Source organism: Pavona decussata, unplaced genomic scaffold (assembly GCF_977016875.1).
Source record: "Pavona decussata unplaced genomic scaffold, jaPavDecu1.1 SCAFFOLD_3, whole genome shotgun sequence".
Classification (NCBI taxonomy): Eukaryota; Metazoa; Cnidaria; class Anthozoa; order Scleractinia; family Agariciidae; genus Pavona; species Pavona decussata.
Window position 1 is genome coordinate 1,411,630 of NW_028145427.1, and position 16,769 is coordinate 1,428,398.

At 37.2% G+C, this 16,769-nt stretch overlaps 2 protein-coding genes across 7 annotated transcripts in view; one reads left to right on the forward strand and one right to left on the reverse strand.

Moving 5' to 3' along the window:
- The window catches only part of LOC146489791 (E3 ubiquitin-protein ligase AMFR-like), a 28,765-nt gene extending 27,818 nt beyond the window's left edge, over window positions 1-947 (forward strand). The window contains exon 14 of the mRNA XM_085099707.1: window positions 179-947. Within this exon, the coding sequence (XP_084955833.1) occupies window positions 179-227 (49 nt within the window). The 3' untranslated portion in view covers window positions 228-947. The remainder of the gene's footprint in view (window positions 1-178) is intronic.
- On the reverse strand, window positions 503-16,192 carry LOC146489794 (uncharacterized). Of its 6 annotated transcripts, XM_085099077.1 has the most exons (20): window positions 16,002-16,190; window positions 14,985-15,049; window positions 14,260-14,327; window positions 13,290-13,347; window positions 13,097-13,140; window positions 12,267-12,315; window positions 11,902-11,933; window positions 11,380-11,413; window positions 11,194-11,265; window positions 10,686-10,717; window positions 10,383-10,431; window positions 9,732-9,763; window positions 9,455-9,503; window positions 8,788-8,819; window positions 8,500-8,548; window positions 7,663-7,884; window positions 6,631-7,134; window positions 5,646-6,249; window positions 4,442-4,701; window positions 503-3,717 (listed from the first exon to the last, which is right to left on the reverse strand). In XM_085099077.1, exons 1-20 carry the CDS (start codon window positions 16,024-16,026, stop codon window positions 3,652-3,654), a joined length of 2,346 nt encoding a protein of 781 aa, XP_084955203.1. In that variant the 5' UTR covers window positions 16,027-16,190; the 3' UTR covers window positions 503-3,651. The 6 variants fall into 6 exon arrangements, with proteins under 6 accessions (XP_084955203.1, XP_084954856.1, XP_084954915.1 ...); XM_085098730.1 differs by having other exon boundaries at window positions 5,646-7,134; window positions 16,002-16,192; XM_085098789.1 differs by having other exon boundaries at window positions 4,442-4,710; window positions 5,667-7,134; window positions 16,002-16,191.
- Window positions 16,193-16,769: the final 577 nt, after the last annotated feature.

Sequence of the window (16,769 nt, forward strand, 5' to 3'; positions counted from 1 at the left end):
CAGTTCTCATTTACCTGTGGGATCAAACCTCAGGAAAAATAAGAAAAAGAGAGGCTGAACACTGCAGAATCAAGAGCACTTTAAAACAGCTTTACATTGCTTGCTGGTTTGTAATCAGATCAAATTGTTCTCGTGTTTAAAATCCATCCAGTAATAGCTTGTGCTGGTTTTATTTCAGGCGGTTCCTTGACAAAGAAGGCTTGAACAACGCCAACTCCATCGAGTAATGCCATTATATCAAACATTGCCTTCAACGTGATGGCATATAAGCTGATAATCTCCGTCGCCGATACTGATAAGCACAGAAGCCGGCGTAGCTTCTGTCCCAGAACAGTCCCTCGACTGTTTAGTGAAAGGTGACCATCATCCGTCACCTTAACACTTAGATCTTAAAAAAAGAAGAAGACTAAACAACTAGAGACGTAAAGTGCCACAGCCAAACTTCTTTAAGCGTGGATAATCTACTCGCCGTTCTCAGTATCTATTTGTTAAGCAAAGAACATTTATTCTTGAAGTTGGCCCTTTTCAGCTTAACCTTGAATGATCTATCAATGTACATCGTCGGACACCTAGGGGGAGATTGCAGGGATGAGGCGAACATTTTGCAGGCTATTTCGCCCGTGAAACCTTCGCCCCAACCAAACAATCTGCACCAGGGCCTCCGTGGATGACCGATGTAAAGCTGTAAAAGGTTGAAATGACCACCAGAAACGAATTCCAGGTTTTTGTTAAATATATTAGTCGGACAATTTTGTTTAAACATCAGGACATGTTTTATTCTCGTGTCCTGTATGTATGATCAAGACTTAGTGGTTATGCTGTAAGGAGATAAAACACGAAGATTAATCGAATGATTACGCCTGGGATTGTTAATACCCACTGCGGGCTTTTCAGTAACAAAACATAATGAATAGTTCTGTAATAAATCAAGTTGGCTGAGAAACATTGACTGGCTGAAAGGGTCAGATTTTAGGGATTATTCGATTTTGTTAAGCTTTGTTACGTTGTACCACAGGGGAGTGGTAAGAAACTGCGGGTGGCATGATCAGGGTAGGGTGGAATCAGAGCGCCATCCTAATTTACATGGGAAAAACCCTGGGAACCTCAACGAGTTTAAAAATAAAATAAGAAAAGAACCCTCTGGGACCCATCCCACCCCACCCCCCCCCCCCCTTCCTCCTACTTTGTAGACTTGTTGCACGTAGACTTCTTATACTGTGGCGTCGAAATAACCTGCGATTTTTGTGCACCGCCCCAATCCTCTGGCGGCTTTCACAGAAAACACGTCGAACCATAGTTAATTGAGGGACTGGTTATGAAACTTTGTCGTGAAAAGCCGAGCAGAGCGGCTCTATGAGTGCTGATGTTTTGAGTGTTTTGAGCGTTAAGGACGGCGCCTACTTTTGCTACTGCACACAGGTTCTGCGCATGTCGGGATGGTCTGAGATATTTTTGCGCGGTTAATAACTACGAGGGAAAAGCGGGGCTTGGCAAGGGTTTTTGGAATCCTCAAAAGAAAATTAGGGGTAACCACGCATTTTTCAGAGATAATTAAAAGCTTCAAATTGGGGGAAAATATCACACATTGTTTTGTGTTGGCGCTTTTTAGAATTATTGTTGCTTAATTATTTCTAAAAGATGCGTGGTTGCCACCAAGTTTCTTTTTGGATTCCAATAACCCTTGCTAAGATCTGCTTTTCCCGCATAGTTATAAATTGCGCAAAAATACTTCAGATCTGTATTTGTACGCTAAGATGTAAAATTCATGACCAAGTCGACTTAACATTGTTCTCGTCCCACACTGTCTTCTAGTGCAAGAGTGGATATCTTGTTTTTGTATAATACCATGGTAAGCAAAACTCGTTATAAAAGACGAGAATCTACAATTCAATGTTTTAAAATATTATTTTATTTAATAATAAACGAAATGAAATTATAACAATCGTGGATGTTTGAAAGCTGATTAATATGAATGACAGAGAAAAAATTACAATAGTTTATAACATCGATCTTCAGTGTCTCTTTTATATTTCAAACTAAATCACTGAGTTGGAACTTTAAATCCAAACCTTCACAACTAGTACTAAGCAATAAGGAACATTTCTGATGTTAATTAAATTCAACTATACGTCTGATCATAAATATCATTGTTATATATTACATAAGGGCTCGTTTACATGAAAGCAGAGATGACCAGGAATGAGTATCGTCACGGGATTCAATATATATCTTTTCACGTGCACAGTTCTTTCATCCCGAGATGCCGGGACGAGGCCACAACCCTAGAGACGAATTCATCAGTAGCAAATACTGAACCGCGATAGATTTGACAAAACAAATTGAACAGCGTCAATAGTGTTTAGCGGTTCCTTTGCCTAGGCTTTTAAGTGCTGCATGTGATCAATCTAGCTGAGAACCAAAATAATGTTTACATCAAGAGTGAAAGCTGTTCATATGCGATCTTTCCTCCCGTTTTATCCTGTAATAAAAAACTTTCATGTAAACGGGCCCGATCTTGTTGTTTTATCCTTTCGCGTCAGTGCTACTCCTTAGTCATTATGCATTTTCCCCTTTGTTAAACTTATCAAAAATTTAAATGAAATTTCAATTTTTCCTCTTTGGCCGGTAAACGCTGTTCGAAAATAGAAATGAAATAGAAGGTAGAAAGTATCATTTTTTCTTCCTTAGATTTTTTTTCTTTCTTTGGTTGTTTTGTTTATTTGTTTTTTTATTATTATCATTATTTTGTGTGGGTTTTTTTTGTTATTTTATGAATTTTTTCTTTTTTGTCTTTTTTTGGCAGTTTTTGTTTGTGTCCGTTTCCAGCTTTTTTTTTGTGCGCCACTTACAAAATTGTTTTAGCTTATGCATTTGTGAAAGCAAATCGTGTTGTGTTTTCAAACAGAGAAGCACAGAGAAACTGTGTCTCTGTGTTTTGCAGAGGACGTGCGTGGAAAGCCATCAACTGTTGTTGTTGTTTTTTTTTCCTTTTTTGTACCAAAGAATATTTGAAACAAGTAGTGCGCATGCTACAGCAAGAAATGGGAAAACGAAAGGTAAAATGATAAAATGAAATACGGAAAATGTAAGAAGAGAAAAATAATTAACGATATATCTGCTTTCAATTTTCTATTTCCTATTTCGTATTTTCTGTTTTCGAACCACCTGCGCCAAAGTGGAAATTGAAATTACAGTCAAATTGACCACAATTTTTATTTAACAAAGGGAAAAGTGAAACGACGAAAAATGCCACTGATTTAAGGTCCATCTGGTGAAATACCAGAATGGGTAAAATTCGTCTACGAAAAGAAAAAAGAAACATCCCATATTTTTCATATTCAACAAAAAGAAGATTGCCGTCATTACCTAGTTAGTTTTTCAGTACGTGATTTTTTTTTTTTGTTTTTTTTTTTTTAGTTTTTTAGTTTTTTGGTTTTGTTTGTTTTTTGTTTGTTTGTTGTTGTTTTTTTTTTTTTGTTTTTTTGCTTTTTTACCTTTTTGTTTTTTATGTTTTTCTTTTCTTTTTTTTTTTTGACGTAAAATAAAAACAACAAAGCACTATACACGGAAATCAAAATTACAACAACAGTAAACAAAACTAAAAAAACGCACAATAATTAAAGTTTAAAATAAAGAAGTAAAAGTAAGCTTTTAATTAAATTCCTTTGGCCGAAGACACCTGAAACAGCGTCTAAATACGTTCATCTTCTTCTTCCGCTGAAAAAAGGACAAAAATCACAATATTATAATTCGAAGCAGTTAAAAACAGTCAAGTTGTTTAAAAACTGCTAACCAATAAGTGACAATTTTGTCACTTGCATAACTTTAGGCTTATTACTCTTTTCCAAAAATTTAATTCAAAACCAGTGACAAATTGAAAAATGGGTACTTAGGGCATACATATGCGGCTTCGTTTGTTTTCTTGAGGAAAGTGCACAGTTAATCATGAATTTAGTTAATTTGGCAAAATTGTGAACATTTTAAAGTAGTTCTCTCGCGCCGTTAAACTCATGTGTTCACAAGAAAGTGCAGGTTTTGTAAGTTTAGTTTCTTCACAAAATCAGCCGTGTGCAACTTTTTACTACAGCCAATCGATTTCTATCTCGTTTCTTAAAAGGACATAAGTAATTAAGAAATTCGTGTTATGCAATCCGAAAAAGTCATCATACATTGCCTTTTATTTCGATATAAAAATTTTACTTTAACGTAATGTAAATCAGTTTTTTGTCTCCGGAGTTGCCATACAGATCTTGTTGTAAGTTTCGTATTATCTTATTTTTCATTCTCTTATTTCGTAATTTTCGGCTATTTTTCGTTATTTGCGGTCTTGCTATACTTTTTGTTTATTCTTAAGCGTGTATTAGAGAATCGTAGATTGTGGTCCTGGTTAAGAAGTACGCAGTTTTAAAATACACAAACGCTTGTACAAGAGGATACAAACCTGTAACAGGGACAGCTCCTGAAGTAAATCATAGGATTCTTTCTCCATTTCTGTCAGGTATGTCTCAAGTTTTTCTTTGCAATCCTTTAAAGAACGCTCTCTCGTTTGTCGCTCGTTCAATTCTTTTCTAAATTTTTCTTTTTCCTTCTCAAGCTCGTCTTTAGTCTCCTGAAGTTCTTGTCTCAGCTTAACGTTAAACTTGTTTTTGTGTTGCAGTAGTTCATGTATCTGGTTAAGCTTCGTTATAAAATTGGCCTGGTCTGGAGCACCTTCAACAAAAACAAATAAAATAAAAACATTTTAATTTCAAGATCCACGTCAAAATCGAAAATTCTGATTATTATTTTGCATACATTTTGTATGGTTCTCGTTGGAAGAAGTTAGTTTTGCCAATTTTACACCTAAAATACGACTTTAATGCAGAGGGCGATGAGACACCCCACCTTAAACTGAAAGCTGTGATATTCTTTCATTAGTTTTCCTTAAATTTGTGACATTTCATACATTTCTATCGCGAAATAACCCCTTGAGCTGGTCCTGTCATCGTGGCCGATGAGTTCCATGTACAACCTCCACGTTTATAGGTCAAACCTGGTGCCGTTTATATAAATGATTGAGAAATGATTTGCCACTACCGTTAAGAAGGAAAGAGATTTGGCAAAAAAATAAAATTGAAGGTGTTTTGACGTATTTTGTTCTGTCAAATAGTTTACTGTAAGTCGCCACCACCATTTCTGTTAAGAGGTCTTGAACAACCCGGCTTTGATCAGTGTTTGCGAACATATCCAAAATCATTACGTGGGTAATCATTCACTATATTAACTTGAATTCTCCACATTGTTTAGTATTCTTAGTATACAAGTAATTTACAAGTGCCCCTTTAAACAAGCTCCGACTGGTAATTCTGTGTAATGTGACTAAATAAAATACTACTACTAGGAAAAGAAGGGTGTCCAGAGTATTTGTCCTAAGTATGAAGCACTTGCATCACTGCCGCGTAACTTAGTCTATTGGCGTTTGGAGGTATGGTCGCTTATTACGTGCGTACACTAAATTAAAAAGACGATCACGAAACAGTAAGTTCAGCGCTTTGGGGGACTTAACTGGACGTAGAAGCCGTTCGCAATTTGCTTTTCGTCTTCTTACAGGCTAACGTTTTAAGAATATTCGTTCGAGCAAGAGGAGAGCTGAAGATGTACTCTACCTTTAACCCATAATACTGTACCTTCAGTAAAGCCAGCACTTTGCCGAACTTCAAGCCTCTCCATAGAAACTTCCACAAGGGAGGACTCTCCGTTAAATTTATTGGAAACAGGACAAATCGTTTTTTCCAAGAGATCCATGCTGTACTCTATCACTTTGTGAGTGTTTCTCAGCAACTCAACTTTATTAAAAAGAGAGTCTCTTTCATCGGTTACATCTGAAAGGTTTTCATATAAACTGTCAATCCTTTGTTCCAACACCTTGTGGGCGCCTATCAGTGATTCATGCTCATTAACGAGTTTCTTTCTCTCTTCTGTAAGTTTGTTGGTTATCTTCAAGTTCTGTTCTTCTTCACTCGCTATCTTGTCCTCTAAATCGGCAATTTGCTCATCCTTACTCTTCAACTCGCTTCTTAACAAACTGATTTCGTTCACGTGTGAAGCCTCCTGCTCTTTCAACCCAAACTGGACCCTCTCTAAGGCTGCATCTGTCTCTCTCAAACAAGCCGCAGCATTATCATATTGTTCTTTTAATGTGGCCAACTGTTGCTTTAGATTCTTGTTAACTGTGGTCTGTTCGCCAAGCGACTCTTTCAACTCGTGCACCTCACTGCTGTAAATTTGCTTCAGCTCTTCCAGCTCCTGACATTTTCCTTCTAGTTGCAAATTCTTATGTTCCAACTCTTCACCTAAACGAATAAGCTTGTTTCTTATGTTCAGGCCCTTTCCTTCTTCACGTGCCATCTTGTCCTGTAACTCGGCAATTTCTGCAGACTTTTTCTTCAAGTCGTTTTCAAGCAGACTGATTTCGTTCACGTGTGAAGCCTCCTGTTCTTTCAACCCAAACTGGACCCTATCTACGGTTTCATCTGTCTCTCTCAAACGAGCCACAGCGTTATCATAATGTTCTTGCAGTGAAGCTATCTGTTGCTTTAAATCCTTATTGGCTGTGGTCTGTTCACCAAGCGACTCTTTCAAATCATGCACCTCACTGTCGTACGCTTGCCTCCGCTCTTCCATCTCCTGACCTGATTCATCCAGTTGTCTTTTAGTCAACAATTTAAGATCTTCCAATTCGGCAACATGTTTTGCATTCACGGCTTGCAACTCTTTCTGATGTTCTTTATGAATTCTTTCAACTTTCTTGGCGTTCATCCTCTGAACCTGTTCGAGATATTTCTCCATCTCTTCTGTACTTAGCTTGTATTTTTCCAGCTCAGCTTTCAGACTCTCAAGTTCTTCAGTCATGTGGTCTAGCTTTCCATCTCTCTTCTGTAGCTCTTGATCATTCTCATTCAACGCCTGGTTTAATTCATCCACCCTGTTTTTGTTATTTTCCTGGTCCTTCTCCCTCAGACTGTACAGTTCAATGATGGTTTTGTCTTTCTCCGATACTCGGTTCTCAAGATCGCGTATGAGTAAGTCGGCGTCTGAGACGGCTTTAGATGCCTTGTCCAGTTCATTCTGCTGTGTTTTCATAGTAGCATCTCTCTAAAAATTAAACAGAAAAGCATTGTTATTGATTTTTACCCCAAGAGACAATCTCAACAACATCTTAAGCAAAAGCAAAATTACAAACAAAATTTTCACGGAGAAGACAATCTCAAGTTTTGCTAAAATACAGTTCTCACTTTCACTCCTTGATCACTAAATGCGAGCTATGAAGCAGTATTTTTCTGACGTAATATTCATCGCAATGTCGCGTTAGCCTTTAAGTCTGTGGATGAAATCCTAAGGTGTGGCCATTCAAATGAGGCTACTTGTAGTAGTTTCCTGTGGTGGGTTTCTTATTTTGTAAAATGAGGTTCTAACTTTCCAGTCTTTCGGTGATTTCCTACAGTGTTGTTTTTTTTGGTAACGGTCCTGAGTGCCGGGTACTTTCCTACGATACTGTTTATATTGTGCTGAAGCAGGTGGTTATGAATTTGCGTGTGCGGACAAAATTTTAATCCTGATATTTTCCTATTAAACTGGTTGTGTAGCATAAAGGAAAAGCTGCGATAGTTCAGAGATGCTAACCTCCTGCAACTGTTCCTGCAGCATCTTTATCTGTTCGATCAATTCCACTGTCTGATGTTGGGTGTCCTGTGGGGTATCTCTTTGCTCACAATCTTGTTCTGCCATCTTTTGCTCCAAATCTGGCTCTGTTTCTTCCTTGTTCCCTACTGCTTCCTGGAGGCTAAGCAATTGATGATTCTCAGGAGAGCTAGTTAGGATCTTAGCGAGTTCCTCAGACTCCAGCTATATGAACATGAAAAGACAATAACTTGTATTAGAATTCATCGTGCTTCTGTCCTTTATCCGCAAACGCCATTCTTTTTTTTTTTTTTTGTATTCATATTCCCCTCCTGATCGCTGGGCACTGGATCAAGATACATTTTATGAAAAAACGGAAAACAGAACACATTGCCCGCATAATACGAAACACAACAGATCGTAAAACACACAAACAAAGCTAAGCATCAGTATGTGTCACACATTGAGGATCAGTCACCTCAAACTTTCGACCAGTTATATCTTACAAGTTTTTCTTACAAATTTTTCCGAAAATATATAGATAAAGAATAATTGTTTTGAACCATTTGTAATTGTGATTACTGAAAAGCAAAACCAAAAACAACATTATTGGCAGTAGTACCGAGTGCAAGCGTTTTCATGACAATATCAAAATGAGTTAAGTAAATTGAAAAACAGCAACGAGTATCAAATCAACACACTGTTGCTGAGGCCAAAGAAACTGAGGTTTCTAAAGCTAAAGAAAGCAAAAAGTATGAATTGGATAACACATCGACACGACAGACATCTAATTATCTAACCAATTAAGTAGTATAAGCTAATGTAAAACAATCTTTTTACCTCCTCCAAACTTTCAGAAATGGTCTTCTCCACCAAATCTTCAGCGGTTCTACCGAGAAATAGAAGGCCATTACAGTTTGAACTGCAGTTTATTTAACTAATTTTATTTATAAATTGAATAACCGAGAGTTAACGTCTCTGGCTAGGCAGCATAAACGCGGGGCCTCTCAAACTCCTTATTCGCTAATTTATCGATTCCATCGACATGAATATCGATGCTATCGAGATGCTATGGCTAATATTTCGATTATATTGTTAGAATATCGATTCTATCGCTACAAAACTCACTTTGCTATTTGGATGTCTTGTTGCTTAGCGACCTGTGGATCCAAAGGAGCAGAAAGAAAAGTAAAATTAGTAACAACAACAACAACAACAACAACAACAACAACTAAATAAACTCCAGCAAACATATTGAAGTGACCATGATAGTTCAAATTTAGGCCAGTATTTCAAACTACAAATTGAAGAACCCATCTCCATAGGCCGTTTGTAACAACTTGACACGTGACCGACCATTGTAAAACTTGTAGCTGTATTGAATTATCTATAATTGATTCTTTCAAAGAGACGGGTGCTACAAGTCAAAATTCACAACGACCGTAGAAATCCACCTTTTGACTATTGGCCTGAAAACTACCAAGCTGCCTCATTTTTACACGTTCGTTCTATTTCTGATAAAATTATTCCTAAAGTAAGATGCTTCAGATTTATGATTTCGTATAATATTTGTCACGTGACCAGCTGTTACAAAAGGTTAGTGGGTGCCGACATTTCGTTTGTGAATATTTATCCGTTTCTATTGGAAGCGGATTCGAAAAGAAACTCACAAGGATTCTTCCTCTCGTACTAATAGTTGTATCTGTATGAATTTGATAAAAAATCAACACGATAGACATCTAATGAACGACATTAACCAATTAAGTTATAAGCTTATTTAAAACAATTTTTTTACCTCCTCCAAACTTTCAGAAATGGTCTTCTCCACCAAATCTTCGGCGGTTCTACCGAGAAATAGAAGGCCATTACAGTTTGAACTGCAGTTTATTTAACTAATTTTATTTATAAATTGAATAACCGAGAGTTAACGTCTCTGGCTAGGCAGCATAAACGTGGGGCCTCTCAAACTCCTTATTCGCTAATTTATCGATTCCATCGACATGAATATCGATGCTATGGCTAATATTTCGATTATATCGTTAGAATATCGATTCTATCGCTACAAAACTCACTTCGCTATTTGGATGTCTTGTTGCTTAGCGACCTGTAGATCCAAAGAAGAAGAAAGTAAAGTAAAATTAGTAACAACAACAACAACAACAACTACAGCAAACACGTTGAAGTGACCATGATAGTTCAAATTTAGGCCAGTATTTCAAACTACAAAGAACCCATCTCCATAGGCCGTTTGTAACAATTTGACGCGTGACCGACCATTGTAAAACTTGTAGCTGTATTGAATTATCTATAATTGATTCTTTCGAAGACACGGGTGCTACAAGTCTAAATTCACAACGACCGTAGAAATTCACCTTTTGACTATTGACTATTGACTATTCAAAACTACCCAGTTGCCTCATTTTTACACGTTCGTTCTGTTTCTGATAAAATTAGTCCTAAAATAAGATGCTTCAGATTTATGATTTCGTATAATATTTGTCACGTGATCAGCTGTTGCAAAAGGTTAGTGGGTGCCAACATTTCTTTTGTGAATATTTTTCCGTTTCTTTTGCGAGCAGATGAAAAAAGAAAACTCACGAGGATTCTTCCTCTCGTACTAATTGTTGTATCTGTATCAATTGGATAACAAATCAACACGATAGACATCTAATGAAGAACATTAACCAATTAAGTTATAAGCTTATTTAAAACAATTTTTTTACCTCCTCCAAACTTTCAGAAATGGTCTTCTCCGCCAAATTCTCCGCGATTCTACCGAGAAATAAAAGGCCATTACAGTTTGACCTGCAATTTATTTTACTGTTTTAATTTATAAATTGAATAACCGAGAGTTAACATCTCTGGCTAGGCAGCATGAACACGGGGCCTGTACAGGCTCCCGAAACCCGTTATTCACTAGTTTATCGATTCTGTCGCTAGAATATCGATTGAATAGGTGATATTTCGATATAGCTAGATTATCGACTCTATCACTAATATATCGATTCTATCGCTAAGAAACTCACTTTGCTATTTGGATGTCTTGTTGCTTAGCAACCTAAAGATCCAAATGAGAAGAAAGGAAAGAAAATTAAATCAGCAACAACAACAACAATAAACACGTTGAAGTGACCATAAAAAGTTGAAATTTAGGCCAGTATTTCAAACTACAAAGAGCTCATCTCTGCAGGCCGTTAGTAACAATTTGTCACGTTACGTTTATTGTAGAACTTGTAGCTGTATTAAATTTTCAATAATTAACACTTTCAAAGACACGGGTGCTATATCTAATTGTAAGAAAACAGATGAACGTAAGAAAATAAATCAACCACAAGAGCAAATGTCAGACAGAATTTTTATGGCAGTTAGAAAATTTGTAAAATTCACAAAGATTTGTATGGAAAAGCAATGAAGCGTGACTGGAGTATAAGGCCTCTTTTTCCCATTTCATTTTAAAAGGCCTGTCGGTGCAGGCTGAAAAAAAATCTCAGTAAACTGTGTGGAGCATCATTGACTAAAAGTCATTCAACTAACCTCCTCATTATCGACTTTTGCCTTCTTCTTCTTCTTTTTGTTTCTTCTATTTTTCTTCTTTTTACCGGCTCGCTGCAGATAAATAAAGTTGTTTTGGTCTCTGTTTGGATTAATTAAAGTTAGATGCCCAGGGCGATACTGTTGGGACTTCATGTCCGAAATATAAAACAAGAAAATTGAACTTACGGTGTCTTCATTGCCAGTTCCTGTCTTTGATTCCCTTTCAATGTAAAAGAGAAAAAAAATAAACTTATCGTTGTTGTTGTTGTTGTTGTTGTTGTCGTATCATAAAATCTCCTCCTTTGACTAAAACACTGATTACTCCCTTTCAATTGGGCTTTTGTACATTCTTACACTTGTGGATATTATCTTTCCCGTATTCTAACTGCATCCCACTTAATCAGGACGCTAGTGACTCATTTCGAGTAATAGTACAAGTTTAATGTCGTTTGGGGTGTTAAAATCTCAACAAATGGATCATTGTTAGCCTTAGCGATACACCGACACATTTGAGGGATTTGAGAAATAATCAGTTCAGAATGAGTTCCCCTGAGAGCTGGAAATTGATTTTATCCACACCCACAAAACAAGATTCTAGTTCCTATGAGTGAAGAGGCTCCTTTAAAAATCTCTGACAAGCGTGCCTGTCACTATATATTGTAAAGGACTAACCAGGCTTCAAGATTTCATTAGAAAAGGGCTTATTACCTCTTGATAAGGAACTCTTCTACAGCTTCAAGCTAGAAGGAATAAAAGGAATTTTATATATATTAACATACATTTAGAGAAACTACGGCTCTGTAGAAAGAATCTTCAGTACTTTTAGACCAAAACGGGCCAAGCTTCAATGAGAGTTCGACCGCTTTAATAGAGTTTAACAGTTATACATTATTTCATACATGACGAGGGTGAGAACTTGAAATCTTGTCGAGTATTAGTAAGTCCTTTCCTGGTTTACTTGAGTTTCACAGACTAAAAATTTTCCAGGGAAACAGAAATGATATTGTACTAGCCATTACAAAGTGCAAATGTGCTTCTCTGGTGGCATTGTTACGAATTTGCTTCCCACTCACCGCAGCCTGTCCTCCATTCACTTCGTCAACGAATGTCTCGTTGATTGCTCTAAACAAGAAAAAAAACTCTCTTTAAGCAAAACGTTGAAGGAAACGTGCGAAGGAAAAGAAGGACATTACATTAATAGAAGAACGTAACTTATAAAGACAAAACAAAGGGTTTAATCTGAGAATATATTCTACAACATCATTCTTGGCACTGGTACTAGGCGCTTGTCCTGATGTAATGGACGATCGAACCGCCGAATATATTCATTATCTCTTGTAAACACCCCTTATATATTACAAGCCCAGTTTCATTTGAAAAACACTGAGCTAGTCATAATGGACGTAAACCATTAGGCAGCTTCAAGTGAAGGCAGATTCTAATCCTAAATCTCAAAATTCGGTACGCATACAGTAACTTGGTAATTTGCATACATTGGCGTCACACTCAAATACTTCTAAATTTCAGTTACTCCAGTCAACAATCCAGTAAGGTTACAAAATATAGCATGCTACCATTGTCACACAAAAATGAAAGAGCGAGCTGTATTTGGTCAGTAATTGAAAGCTGACTCGAGAAACGTTCTTTCCTTGGTATTTGGAGGGGGTGGGGTAGAAATCGTGTAAACTAAGAAAATAAGGTTGCATTTTTAAAGTACATTCAAATAGTAACCATTTAAAATTTCCATCGAATGCAATCTTCACGAAATTAACTTTACCCAGTCAGAATTAAAACAAGTTTTAGGTTGTAATTTTGCAAAATGTAGTACATAGCCTGGCATTTATACAAGCCAGGCTTATTTCACTTCAGGAATTGCACAATTAACATTGAGCTTTGTACATACCGTAAATAAAATACATTTTCGTGATGGAACTTGAGAAGCTCGGCCTGAAAACAGCGGAATAAAAAAAGTATTTTAATATAAAAACTTTTACAAAACAAGAATTCTGGACACAGGCAGCCGGTTTCAAGGGACTCACAGGTTGTTCGAAAAGACCTCGACATCTAAGGTTAAAAAAGTCTTACGATGTTCATACCTCCATCTTCGCCCTCTCTGTGTTGGATGGTTCTTGAAATATCTCAGCATCAATCTCCCTATGGCAACATCATTATAAAATCAGTTTTAAATAAAATTAGCGCTTTCAATTTAGACGTGAAGTGCTTCCCAGTATAAGCTGAACGCTGACGCTTTTCTCTTGTCGGCCTTAATATAGAAAATATTAGAACTCCAAACAACGTGTTGAAACCAATAAAACGGCCAGGTCTAAGGTCCAGCGTTAAGTTAAAGAATGTGGCTTTAGGAAGGCTTGACTGTATAGAAAAGCTACTGAGAATCAAGACCTACTAGTTCAGTCCGCGGATATTTGTGCCACATACATTGTTCAAGCTGAACCAGGTGAGATAATTGAAAAATAATTTACGTAACCTGAATTTCTATTTCGAAGTCACGTCTTCGGCGTCGTAAAACTCCCGTAAGGCCGAAATAAAAGTAGGAAAGATTGCTAACCCAAAAAGGTTTCTCTGATGGGATGAGCAAAAGGGTAAACATTCCTTCCGGAAACAAATATTTCTGAAAAAAGAAAATCCATTTTTTTATTTCTCGGAAGCAAAAATAATTCCACAACAAATGTTTTTGTGTACGCAAAAAGAGAGACAGTTACTAGGAAACAATGTTTCTGAAATAATCAGATTTGCTTGTTGGGTAACCTTCAAGGTCCTAGGCTATGACGCGCAAACTGTCACTATCAATGTTCAAATCATGTCTGCTGATAGCCAATCAGATTAGTTAGTTGTGTCTTAACCAGATACGTAGCTCTCACGCGGCTAACAGGATTGGCTAAACTAACAATAGCGCAGTATTGAAAACAATAATAGAGACAATGCACCCTAACCCTGAAAGAATGGAGCTAAGTGATATACAGGTCCAACGAATTTAGAGGATGCCATCTTGACAAACAATGCATATGTCACCATAAGTTAGTGTATTTCATTATTAATAGTACTTACTGATCGATCTGGAACTCCTTTATTAGCTCCAGTTGCCGATTGACTTCTTCAGTCTTCTCTATGAGCCTCTGAATAAAACCGAAATGGGTATTCGCATTCAATTCCTGTAGAACTTTTGGGATCATGATACGAACATTCTCTTATTTGAAATGCAAGATAATTTTCAATCAAGCGCCAAAGCGCTCAAGTCCACTGTTTATTATTACCAGCAAATCGAAATCATTTAGTATTGCACAACAGTTAATTTATTCATAATTGTTATAGACGGTTTCAGTTGAAAATCTGTTTTCAAGAAAAAAATACTTAAGAGGTTCTAAATTACCCGGCAAAGAATGAGTAACTGATTTCGTCTTAAATCAAATAAAAGGGTGGCGTTATCATTTTTTCTTTTTCACAGCAAAGCGCGCGCAGGCAATCAAGCAGTCGTCACTAACGAACCACTGCAAATTAAACGGCTGACTCACAGAGCGGAATGACCGACCAAGAAACTGGGAAACTTTCAACGGCCAAACGTAGGTTTAACAAATATTCGTGCTGGCTTGCATAAGATAATGAAGCGCCTTTTAAGAATTTTGTCATCCTCAATATGCCATAAGTCGCTACTATTTGGACGTTACTTTTAATAGTTTGTTACGCGCAAGCTACTGCTGTTGAAAGCGCTGCAAACAATTTTGTTATAATTTCTCAATAACTATTTGTTGTGTATTTATTTATAATTAACATACCTTTTCCTCTTTCCTGGCTTTAGCTATTTTACTTTGTAACCTTTTACGGGATACGCGGTTTGTACCTAAATGGAACAAAATTTGAATTTTGTATATAAAATAAAATACATGGGAAACATTTCGTTACTTTTGTTTTGAACTCCAAAGATGAGCGAAACAAAGAACTAATAATAATAAACGATTCTGAAAAAGAAAAAGACGGCGAGGATGGGTAAACAGGACGTATTGAACACTACAAGAGTTGGTGGTTTTTCAAATTACGCTGAAGTTGTTTTTTATCTTTCTACCAAAGGCTGATAACAGCTAAATATTTATATTCTTTGCGATTCCTTTCTGGATTATTTACGGATGGAATAAGCTGTAGCTTCTAAGAAAATAAGATCGTAACTAAGAATGTTTGTTTCCTGAGCGAGGGAAAACGAATTAACGATTTCACGGAACCTCGGTCCAAGTCAGCAGCGGCACTTGGTCGAACGTGACGTCAGTTAAGACGTCATCCGCCAGTTGAATTGGAAGAGACTGGGAAAGACTTAATTGCGCGACCGCGCCCAGGACCATCGCAATATCGAGTTAGATCCCAAGCCTCCGACATGAAGCTCGGCGCGCTTGATATACGCAGTGAGGCCTGGAAACGAGGCTGCAGCGTACGATCTCCCCGTGATGACGTAAACGGTTGCTATGACGCGTGCAAACTTGCGTTGCCAAGGTTCCGCGCTCGTGTCAAAATATAAACAAACATTTGGCTATGATTACTCTGTGCATCAAAACATTAAAAAAAAAATCCGCTACCATATACAACACTGCAATTTATCTCGACATATCAATCTTTTGAATTTTCATAGCAGCTTTACATTTCCTACTACTTTGTTGTCCAGATCTTTCTAGTTGTTCAAAGTTTCATAAAAAAAAAACTTTTCCGCTGCATTTTCGCAAATTCTTGCGTTGTGCTTTCAACTTCCAAAAAGTCAAATTTTCGGATTTGTGCATCTGATTCGAAGTGCAAATACGTTTACTAACCTGAATCGTGATCTTCGCGCTCCATTGTCAATTTCTCTCGCTTATTTGTCGCAAAAACTGTCACAGTATTTGTACGCTGCCACCGACAAATCTGACAACTGCGTTCTGTCAGTCTCCCATTATGACACGGGACTAAACGTCATTTTTAGAACAATTTTGCGCGCGCTCATGCTGACTTGTTTTCCAGGGCTAAGACGTGGAATTATCTTTAATTAATTGATTGTTTCCAGTTGGTTTATGATCCTTCAGTAAAACTAAGTTCTTCCCAAACGCGCCTCGATTGTCGAATGCTTGATTTTTCATCACAACTGAATTTTTCTAGCACCTTTTTCCTTGACTGTCTCACACGTAAGTCTTTTGAGCGTTCATTTGTCGAAAGGGTAGCTTGCATTAGTTTAGAGGGAGAATTCTTGTAACGTAATTTCAACCTCCAAAATTGGAGATTTTCGAGATGTCTCTTTTTATTGCTCGAAACTGTAACAAACGGTTGGCCACACGCGAAGTGAAAATTATCAAGTTTTGTGACGCAAAGTTAATCGTCGATTATAATCATCTTTGCGCGATGCTGGTGGTTTAAAAAGCATGGAGATTCAGTTGTCTGCGGATAATTTTTTGATTGTAAGCAAAAAGCCCAACCTCGAATAACCTTCGGCCCACGGGGATCATGAATACTTAGATGACTAGAAAACCTTCAATAAAACTTGAATTTACTCCAAATTTACTGCAAGTGCTCTCCTTGGGCTCAAATTGGTTGCATAGTTGTCCCCA

Bases quoted from the DNA above. Each gene is read 5' to 3' on its own strand.
- LOC146489794 (XM_085098730.1), bottom strand. From the start codon at position 16,026: ATGGAGCGCGAAGATCACGATTCAG. The intron at 13,348-14,259 runs GTAAGTACTATT...ATGTTGCCATAG, and splicing joins AAGGAGTTCCAGATCGATCA to GGAGATTGATGCTGAGATAT. The intron at 4,702-5,645 runs GTAGAGTACATC...AAGGTGCTCCAG, and splicing joins TACAGTATTATGGGTTAAAG to ACCAGGCCAATTTTATAACG.